This window comes from Blastomyces dermatitidis (genome assembly GCF_000003525.1).
Source record: "Blastomyces dermatitidis ER-3 genomic scaffold supercont1.7, whole genome shotgun sequence".
Lineage (NCBI taxonomy): Eukaryota > Fungi > Ascomycota > Eurotiomycetes > Onygenales > Ajellomycetaceae > Blastomyces > Blastomyces dermatitidis.
In genome coordinates this window covers 904377-914606 of record NW_025544780.1, presented here as the reverse complement: position 1 = coordinate 914606, position 10230 = coordinate 904377, and the positions used below count along the sequence as shown (strand labels likewise).

General features: G+C 47.8%; 4 protein-coding genes across 5 annotated transcripts; 1 reads left to right on the top strand and 3 right to left on the bottom strand.

Moving 5' to 3' along the window:
• The first annotated feature begins 30 nt into the window (after positions 1 to 30).
• On the top strand, positions 31 to 5190 carry BDCG_06661 (uncharacterized protein). The gene is made up of 3 exons (XM_045422414.1): positions 31 to 188; positions 253 to 2682; positions 2732 to 5190. Exons 1-3 carry the CDS (start codon positions 168 to 170, stop codon positions 3644 to 3646), a joined length of 3366 nt encoding a protein of 1121 aa, XP_045278056.1. The 5' UTR covers positions 31 to 167; the 3' UTR covers positions 3647 to 5190.
• On the bottom strand, positions 3522 to 5113 carry BDCG_06660 (TDG/mug DNA glycosylase). The gene has a single exon (XM_045422413.1). The coding sequence runs from the start codon at positions 4969 to 4971 to the stop codon at positions 3961 to 3963; it is 1011 nt and encodes a 336-aa protein (XP_045278055.1). The 5' UTR covers positions 4972 to 5113; the 3' UTR covers positions 3522 to 3960.
• Positions 5145 to 6306, bottom strand: BDCG_06659. 2 transcript variants are annotated; one of them, XM_045422411.1, is made up of 3 exons: positions 6134 to 6306; positions 5733 to 6049; positions 5145 to 5654 (listed from the first exon to the last, which is right to left on the bottom strand). In XM_045422411.1, exons 1-3 carry the CDS (start codon positions 6195 to 6197, stop codon positions 5592 to 5594), a joined length of 444 nt encoding a protein of 147 aa, XP_045281791.1. In that variant the 5' UTR covers positions 6198 to 6306; the 3' UTR covers positions 5145 to 5591. The 2 variants fall into 2 exon arrangements, with proteins under 2 accessions (XP_045281791.1, XP_045278054.1); XM_045422412.1 differs by having other exon boundaries at positions 6140 to 6306.
• Positions 6307 to 8395: 2089 nt separating this feature from the next.
• Positions 8396 to 8743, bottom strand: BDCG_06658 (uncharacterized protein; the record flags this gene model as incomplete). The annotated part of the gene is made up of 1 exon (XM_045422410.1): positions 8396 to 8743. The coding sequence occupies one exon, from the start codon at positions 8741 to 8743 to the stop codon at positions 8396 to 8398; it is 348 nt and encodes a 115-aa protein (XP_045278053.1).
• Between the last annotated feature and the right edge of the window lie 1487 nt (positions 8744 to 10230).

The window sequence follows — 10230 nt, the reverse complement described above, 5'->3', positions numbered from 1 at the left end:
TGCAAAATTAAATATAATATTTGGAGTTGCCGCAAAAATTCTGTGACCAAAACGGAAGTTTTTCCCGAGGCTTTATTTCCCTAAACAGCAAGTGCATCCGACCGTGATATACAACTCGGCTCGGCCTTCGGGGCAAAGACACAGACAGCTATGGGCGCTTCTTGGATATGGATTCAGGGAACTCAAAGGTGCGTATTTCGCAAATAGGATTTATATTTACACCAGAATGCAGGTTAATTTATACTGTTTCAGGAAAAGAAGCCAGTCCCGAAGTTCGCGAGCTTCCGACCAACTGCGGCGACCGCAGATGTCAGCTCTGAACATGGAAGGGGAACAGTTTCCAGCAGACATGAACGGTCTAGACATGAGTCTAGACATTCACGACGTAGAGATCATTCTCGTTCGCGGAAGGATGTACCAGATCACTGTCGTGGGCAGCATCCTAGGGATAGCAACACGGTTTACTCCTCCAAAATAGAGCGGCGTGAACGCACCCAGCAATGGCCAAATAAACGCGACGAGCAGGAATTATTCATAATAGATAGACAGGGTGATAAATACAATGTGGAATACGGCAGTATAAATCGTTACAGTGTTCCACAATATTTCCGCTCGGGGTCAGGGAGTGTTATTGGATTGCCACCAGGTTACAGGATTGATCGCGACAATGAGGATGGAAATACCGTGATAATCAGACACAGTACGGCTGTTTATGATAGTCCAAAGCAACAATATAGAGAATTCCTTCGAAAGAAGCCAAAACGAGAGGCGAAATTTCGAGTCAGGCCAGACTCGGAGCATACCTCGTCTATTGACGCTCAGAGAGATTTCTTGCCATTAACTTCCGATGTGTCTAGCAAACGTAGGAGGAGACTTCGCGGGGATATGCACCCCAGGGGATCATCACCCGAGGACAATGGTACTGACTACAGATCAATCGAAGGCAAAGTTAAACCATCCAAGGAACCTCCCGAGGGCTTGGAAGCTGTTTCAGACTCAGATTTAGTTTCTGATGATGAAAATGCCCGCCGTCGCAATGCCGATTTATCCAGAAGAGTCACAGAACACCCGGATGACGTTGAAGGCTGGCTGCAGCTCATTGAACACCAGAACTCGTTGGTTGGAGTTGCTACTAGTGACGGGCTGCGCAGACTTACTACGGCAGAGAAAAGGAGCGTTGCTGATATTAAAATATCAATATACGAGAAAGCATTGAATAAATTGCCACGGGAAGCTCGTCGAGATCGTCTCCTTCTTGGTATGATGGAGGAAGCGGCAACGTTATATGACACCAAAACGCTCTCGAACAAGTGGAAGACCATTCTACAAGCGAACCCGGATTACATGAACCTTTGGATTAAATATTTGGACTTTCAGCAAACCCGTTTTGTTAATTTTACCTACGAGCAATGCCGGTCGATTTTCATCGACTGTTTGAAGATCAATGGATTGCGCAAAGGCGGCACAGAGCTCAACATCATCAACGTTTATCTTATCCTGCGACTAAGTCGCTTTATGCGAGAGGCGGGATATGTGGAGCATGCTGTCGGTCTATGGCAAGCAGTTTTGGAATTTAATTTCTTCCATCCCACATCATTTGATATATCAAAAGACCCCGCGACTGCGATACCTGCCTTTTGTGAATTTTGGGACAGTGAGATACCGAGAATAGGTGAAATTGGGGCAAAAGGCTGGGACAGTGGGGCCAGTGCAGCTCCTGATCCCAAGTCAGACCCTACTAGCCGGGAAATAGATCAAAGGTCGATATTTGAATCCTGGGAGCAATCTGAACGATGGAAAATTCGCCATTCGCGCCTGCCGGCTCGCTCCTTGGACGATGTTCAAGAAGACGACCCATACCGAGTGATATTGTCCTCGGATATCAGTGATTTTCTTATTCCATTCTCCCATACACCCGATTTACTGATCGGTGCTTTCATGATGTTCTGTGGACTCCCTCCTCTAGCAACATCTAGGAAATCAGGCATTCTCACCGAATGGCGCAGAGATCCATTTATTCGTAACAATTTGCTAGATGATTTCGATGATCAATCGTCGAGGTGGTTCTCGGATATGGTCCATGGCGGACAAGATACTGTGCAAGACCAACTAAACGCATTTCCCCTCCCCACCTTTTTAAACAATTCGGACACATTGTTTGGCAATGAAGCCTGGTTTTCAGAACTTCGAACCTGGCAGAGCACGTATTTGAATGATCACAGCCCTCTTGACGGGGAATGGGTTAAGAGAACACTGCGACACTTGGTGAATCGTTTGCCTGAGCAAGATGATCTTGCAGAGTTTACTGTTGCCCTTGAATTCCTTTCCAGTGCTGAGGAGGCAAAAAAATATGCGAAGAATCTTCTGAAGAAACGTTCCGCGAACCTGCGGCTATATAATGCCTACGCTCTGATTGAATGTCGCGGTGGTCAGATAACGGCAGCGGAGCATGTTTGGACCACAGCCTTATCGATGAGCGACAGTTTCAAGGAAGAGGATAAAGTAGGCAGCATACTCTTATGGCGAACTTGGCTGTGGGAGATTCTCGCCGACCATAACAACGACAAAGCGCTTCGATTGTTACTTGCAGTTTTTAGCGGCACTATAGATCCACGCGCCTTTGCCGATGACGTGAAATCCACCACAGATATTAAGCCTGGTGGATTACTCAAGACTCAAAGGGTAAGCATGCCTAACAGTATTTTCTGAAAATTGCTGACATTCTACCCAGATCCTCACTGAAATTCGGGAGCATGGTCTCACCTCTCGCAAACCTAACGTGTTTGTCAGTGCCGTAGAGTGCCTCGCATTGTTGCTCTATTTGGCTACGAGACTCGACATTGACGCTGCTATGAACGTTTACGGCACCAGTCATTCCCGGCTCGTTGAACATCGGCTAGAAAACACGGAATTCGGAGAACTGCTCCTCCAGGCGAAAGCGAAGCTTTTGTATCACCATGCAACTTCAACCAAGATATACAAGCCCGCTCTCCTTCGCTCGGAGCTAACAGATAGTATTTCCCGCTTTCCGCAAAACACCTTATTCCTCAGCCTCTTTACTTGGAACGAATCTCGCTTCCGGATCGAAGACCGCGTCCGCTCCCTGCTGCGCCAACATACCCACCCAACAACATGGATTGGTGACGACGACGACAAGAATTCAACAACGAGATTTTCGACAAAATCGACACTAATCTCTCATCTCTTTTCTATATACACCGAACTCCATCGAGGTGTCTCAGCGGGGTCGACTGTCCATTCCGCCCGTGCTGCTTTTGAATCAGCCGTCACCACTCCTTCCGGACAATTCAGCGCATCCACCTGGAAACTCTACCTACTTTTCGAACTTGCGCTGTCAGAGTGGGGTCGTGCACGAGCGGTCCTATACCGTGGGATACGTTCTTGTCCGTGGGCGAAGGAGTTGGTGATGCTTGCGTTCCGGGAGCGGGGACTACGAGAGGTAATGGGACCGGACGAGCTGAGGAAAGTGTGGAATGTGCTTGTTGAGAAGGAGTTGAGGATTCATGTAGATTTGGAAGGTTGGTTTGAAGACAGGGGCCAAGGGGGGGCCGGAACTACTGACACTAGGGGTCTCCCTCTTCATATGCCTGAAGATGCGAGTAGTGGTGATGATGAACTAGCATGATATGGAGAAGGCATTGCGGTAGGTGGAGGGTGACATAAACGGTATTCTACTTTTGAGGGGCATCCGCTTTGCATATGTCTGGACTGATACTCCTTCTGAGAATGTGTATATAACTTTATAGCAAAACAAGGCCTTGTATGTTATTTTGTAAACACCCTACTGAGAATTGTCCTCCATACATTCACGACGCCATCAAGAAGCAAGGTCACCAAGCGGACTGCACAACATATATGAAAAATAAAAATAAAAATAGAGCCAAAACACCAAGAACCCCTATTTCCAAATGAATGAGCACAGAATCACACCCGCAATCATCAATCCCCCTCATCACCTTCATCTACAGCCGTCACCTTCGGAATCCCTTCTTTCTCCCTCTCACCCCTCCTCCTCTTCACCCACTCACCCAGCTCATCCCACACGGCCTGCTTCTCCGCCATGGTCATCCCAGCCGCCAACCCACTCGTGGTCGTAGCTACAAACACCCTAGCTCCCTTCCACCCCTTCGTCTTCCCCATCCTCTCCCCCTCATCCTGCCATCCGTACCTAAACTCCTCCTTCTTAATCGCCCTCCCCCTCCGAACCCTCCACACCGCCTCCCAAATGCCCTTGCCAACAAGACAAACAGCCTCTGGCCTCTTCTCTCTCACTTTCCTCTCCAGCACCGGTACTCCGTCATCCATCTCTTTCCTCGATAGTTGGCTAGCATCCTTCGTGGGTCTGGCAACGATGTTCGTGTTGCCGACGCTATACAGCTCCGGTAGCCGGTAGGTATCGGAGGGAGGGTGGCGGTAATCGGTTATGCCAGAGGAATAGAGGAGTTTCCAGTAGAGGTTGGAAGGGTGGGCGTAGACATGGCCTGTTTGCCCGGTCATGATGCCTGGGTTAACGCCTATGAAGAGGAGGACGAGGTTGTGTGGAATGGTGTCGCGGAGGTTGCATACTGGAGATACGGGGGACCTGAGGTTAGGAGTTGATACGAAGGGAGCTCTGCTAGCAGCGATTGTGGTGGTGCTGGTATTGGGTGTTTGGCGGCCGGAGGTTCTACGGGATGGTGAGGAGGGTTCAGATCGACTTTTCTTTTGCGGCGACGGCGAGAGCAGGCCTGCGGAAGCGCGGGCATCCACCTCCACCTCATCGTCGTTGGAGAACGTTCGCTTCAACGTGCGCCCTGCCCCTAAGCTCTGTGTCTGCTGCACGAAGAGGGCTTTCTTGGGCGGAGAGTCATAGATGAAGCGATCCAGGTTCCCCTTAAATGAAGGCGAAGGGGGTATGCTGTCGCCATCGGGCCTGTTGTCGTCGTTAATGGACGGCATTGTGCTGTCCATCTGTGATATCTATCTGTACTGCCTATCAGTCCTCTCGTCTGATGAATAATGAACAAGGAGTCGGTTCAGTTCAAACTTTGCTTTTAAGTTTGTTTAATTACGTGATGAATCGATTATTTAGTTGACTGAAGCATCGGCAAAAGGTGAAGGTCGATAAAGGGGAACGAAGACCAATATTTCAGTCGTTGACGACTTGCCTCTAGGCAACAATGCGAAAAGCAATTAAAATATCTTTTTTATGTCTTACTGACGCATTTTTATACGAGCAACTTTGCCAAGGCAGGTTCGAGAGAATAGGCAGTGGGTAAACAAAAAAGACCAGAAAGCAACGCTGTAAATGCTTGAACAATAACATATAACACATGAAAAATATGATAAATACATATATACGACCTGTGGGAGACAGGTTGGAAAGGGATCTATATACAGAGTATGTATGACAAACGGGTATAGATCTAAAATCGGGTATATATCTAAAATCGGATGGAAGTGAAGTTTTCTGTTGAAACACAGCTCTTTATCATCCTCGCTGGCTCGCTGGATAAGAGGAGCCAAGTCGACAAGTCCATAAATGGACGGGAATCAAAGCGCTGATGTGCCTTATGGGCTTTGCCTTTGTCTTACACTTTCGGCTGGCCGGGTCTTATTCTCCTGGGCAGTGTCCATGGCTCAGCGCAGACAACCTAAAATGATAATAAAGTTAGTAAATGCACGTATACCAGCAAGCTGGTAGGAAATATTGTGGAAATAAAATCACTCACCTCTCCCTCACTATACGCCCAGAAATACACAACCATTCCGATCAGGTAATAAAGTGCAGAATTGGTCCCCTGATATAGCAATATCGCACATAGCGTACTGATGGGAAATACCAGCAATCGTATCTCAATGCTACGGTGCATCGCAGTTCCGGCGAGGGGTTTCAGCGGCCATTCCCAGGCTAGGCATAAGAGTCCGAACAACAAGTTGAGAATTTGCAGGACAGGAACGGGTTTTACGGCGCCGTCGAGATTCTTTGTTAGGAAGTCCCAAAAGACCTTGGGCCAGAAGAAGCCGTGCACTCCGGCGGCGCATTGGTCTGGAAAATAAGAAATAACATTATCAGTGACAGGAATATAGGGTCGTAAATGACATTTTCAAGGGTGCCAGGGGAGAGTCTAACACATACGTGCCGCTGCCGTCAGAATGATCAGGCGAGCCCAATGATTCTTGATCAGCTTTCCCATCGTTAATATATCCTATTGCGTCCTGTCTTTCTCTTGAACTATATGGTGGAAGAAGAACTGGCTTCCCTCAGCTTGAACGGTTCGAAGTTCATACAAATAGGACCGCACAATCTGCGGGAAAAAAAAAAAAAAAAAAGCCCTTTCGACCAGCGAAAGACAGGAGGATATATATAAAACTTTTAGGCTCAGGTCTTCCTAACGAGTATCGGTCGAGGTAAAATAGCGTTCGCGAAGCGATGCTGTTTCCCTCACGGCTATCGACAAGACATGAGGGGAGGGGAAGAGGGCGCTTCGGCGGATAATGTAGGATGGATAATAACCCAAAAAAAAAAAAAAAAAAAAAAAAAAAAAAAAAAAAAAAAGCTTAAGTACTGCGCTTTGGCGGTAGAGACGGCAAAGGGGGGTTTTTGGATAAGTTGGAGCAATTTTCAGACGGGAAATGAGTCTTTTTTGGCTTCAGTGATCGGCTTGTTTTGGCCTGTGACAATGGATGCGGGAAGCTTATAGCTATGCGATACTTGTACAGTGTCGAATGCGCATAAACTAATCGTAGAAGCGTCTCCAGGAGAGGTTGTTTGGGAATTGTTACAGATTCTGGGAGCGCAAATTAGTAACTTTTGTGGTTTAGAGGACAGAGGAAGGCCGAAGGGCAACACAGGATACATACAATAAATATTTTCTATTATCTGAGGATAGAAAGCGAATGGGTTGTTTGAATTATGATTATTATGTAGAGCGGTCAACGTCAACGTTTATCTGCATGGGTATGATGGCTGGGTGGGTGTGGAGGATCTGTTACCTCAAAAGGCGGGAATAGTTGGTGAATATGAAGGTGAATATGCGCCGGGTTTGGAGGCGCTGGGTGAGCAGACACCCCTCTCAAAAGCCTCCAACGATGCGATTCGCTGCCGCTGGCTTCCCGTGGCGCATGGATTGTGAAGCTGGTTGAATTCCGGTTGCTTGGTGAGAGAGTCCCGTGGCGAGTCCAGAAATTAGAGCATTATTAATGAAAATGGGAGAAAATAATTGCCCTTAGAATGACTCCCACACCCACCAACCCGCACCATTAGTTTATTTGAAATGATTTCATCTTTGACTCAACTCCCGCCCAATATGATCATCGTTTTGTGCTTCCGCTCACGACGCCAGGTAATTCGGCTTCACAAAGGGGCTAGCTGCGAACAAGGAACCTGACAGGTCAGGCTTCATTGGCAGTGCCAAGGGCCAAAGCTCTTGGAGTCCTTCTGGGATGGTTATGGTGGAACGCACAATGATGAAGCAAGAGCGGGGGGTTTGTGATACTTGAAGTTGGTGTGATCCTGACGAGACGACACCAACTGGCGATGGCCAATGGGGAAACTGGAGCTCCCGCCTTGCCTGACGGACCCACTTAGCCCCAGGCTAATGTCGCTGGCTAGCACTGCCTAGCAGGCCAGAAACCGACGCAGTAGAGAGAACGGTGGAATTTGTGCATCATGCTGCATAAGGCTCCTCGCACTTCTCTCCGCTTTCTGGCTAACGGACTGTTATGGATCCAATCAGTGTGGAGTTAGTTAATCCAAGGGCCAAAGTATGGGACCTTGATTTGAAAGTTTGCTACTTTCTCGTGATAAATCCCACGATCATTGGGGCTAATTATTGTTATCACTGAGCGACTCTACTCCGTACCGCCATTAGAGATGAGTGAGGAGATGTCGATCAGTTGAGTTGTTAAAATGTTTATTAATGAGCAGATATGAGATAAAAGAGCGAAAGTGTCTTGAATACGGAGAGACACGCGCGGAGTAGTTGTGATGAGGTCAAATGATTAGGAAAAGTTTAGTAACCAAATCCTCGCTGCGACAGTCAACGGCGGAAAATCACTCCCAACATCTTGTATATTTGCAGGTGCATTACAACGGCAGTCCGTTATTTCTATCGCCATTCAGAAGTCAGCTAACTACTCCAGAAAACAGGTCCTAATCTCACTCCAAGCACAGCATCGGACGTACTTGCAAATTACCCTGTTTGCTCGTAGCTCCGAGATTCTACATCGTATTGCCCGTTGACCTCGACGGGTTCCATCCCGCCAACCTAAACTTAAATTTAACATACTAGCAATCGATGGTAACTAATAGTAAGTGTCTACGGAGTACAACTGACCGCAAGAGACCACCCCGCACAACAGAGCGGAACCTACTAATAATCGAGAGTTCTACTCACAGTCCTGCATGATCACTTGTGCTCCATATGTTAGCTAGACTCGATATGGGCCTTCCGTGCGAGGACAATTGGCGCGCAGCGAGATTTATTTCGGATTCTATCTTCTTCCCCTTTAAAGTCGGCGACATCGAATCGCTTGGCTGTGCCACAGTTCGCAAGATCTCAAGGGTCCATTCAACTCCCTTTTGAGATTTCCAGAACCACGCAACCTCGGGGGTGGCTTGGATTAATGATGCTGTGGTTTCAACTCTCAGAAAAAAGCCTAAAAATAGCCCAAGCAACACAACCCTTACGGGTAGTTCTTTTTTCCCAATGAGCCTTTCGGTGGTGGTTGGACTGTCCAGGATGGGCTCTCCGGCCCCACCCCTTGAAGTTGGAGAAGCAATTATTGGCCTGGTCTCCGTCGGTTCAATAAAAAGAAGAAAAAATGCCAAGTGAGCCGAATGTCATTGAGCGCTTGCAGAATGCATATGATAGGCTGAACCCGAAAGCAACTCAAGTAAGCGCCTTGGCAATGTGGTGGGACTCTTTTGCAGTGGAATCCCCGCGCTTTTGGCCAAGGGCGCGCACTGGACGACGACTGTCCCTGATTAAATACTTCCAAGATGGAACTCCAACAGGAAGTTCTCGCACACACCACAAGTTAAAGCATGGTGCACATTTCTTTTATTTAACTTACCAATAGCCTCAAAGGAAAGAAATGTGTGCCGATGGAACGGATAGACCCTTCCACATTACCGCCATAAGTCCCTACCAGGCCACGAGGGACCAGTCCCTGGGTGTGGATATATAGAGTTAGCGCCCAAGCCCGGCTTTCTCTCGGAGTTTAGATTAGATATGAGGGCAGCTTCACTTACACTTTTAAGCTAATAATAGCGAGGGGGTCAGGGCGAAAGCAATGGCAGGCTTGACGGAGTACTCCGAGCAGTTTACATCCGGACCATTGGCGGGGACGAGCGAGATTTCAAGCCTTGATGTTAAATTAAAGAATAGCGCATCTCCAACAAGATGTGATAGTGAGGTAGCAATCTGATTGCTGGGCAACGACCCATACAGCGTTGAATTGGGGGGGACGATGAGAGAGAGACCTAGGGCAGTAGTTAATATTCATTCGTAGATATAAGGATACCATCATATTAAATCCACCAGCTAAGGCCATCAAATGCACATACTGAATTGTATCAATTTTGTCACTTGATTACTCTCCCATCGTCTCCTCTGCTGATACACTGAGCTTTCTTCCATATACCGCCAGACCTACAATCTTGAGCCCTAGCAGTCTTACAGATTCCCAGCAGCTCTTGACGGGCGGTAATTATCTGCACAGAAAATTCCTTGCTGCCATATCCAATCGTTGCACCAGGATACAACTGCAGGATCTCGTGGAATCCTCGCGTTTGGATAGTTATTTGGCACTACCGTTGGCTGATTCGGGAAACAAAAGAGCCGCATTGCAACCACACCCAGACAAATACAACCACGGCCAACCTCAACGGCAACAATCTCAGCACACAACCAACACGAACAACAGCAGTTTTAATAACAATAGCGCATTATAGCTGGAAAGAGTTGGTGCAAGGTCCCGTTTGCCCAGTCGGAATAAGCGAGCGAGGAAGTTGGGTCGACTTCACTCCCGGTTCTCAGGCGCGCTTGTGGTCGTCTCATCAGTGCTTCAGAAACCGGGCCCACGATCCACCATCCTATATAGACAAGGCATAAATCACAAATTTCTATCCTGCGACAGCTCGAGCTGCATCTCCTACGCTTCTCAAACCGCACTATCGTCGATTTTCTTCGTTTCCGATCTCCTTAGTCTTGTCTTGCTTCCTAA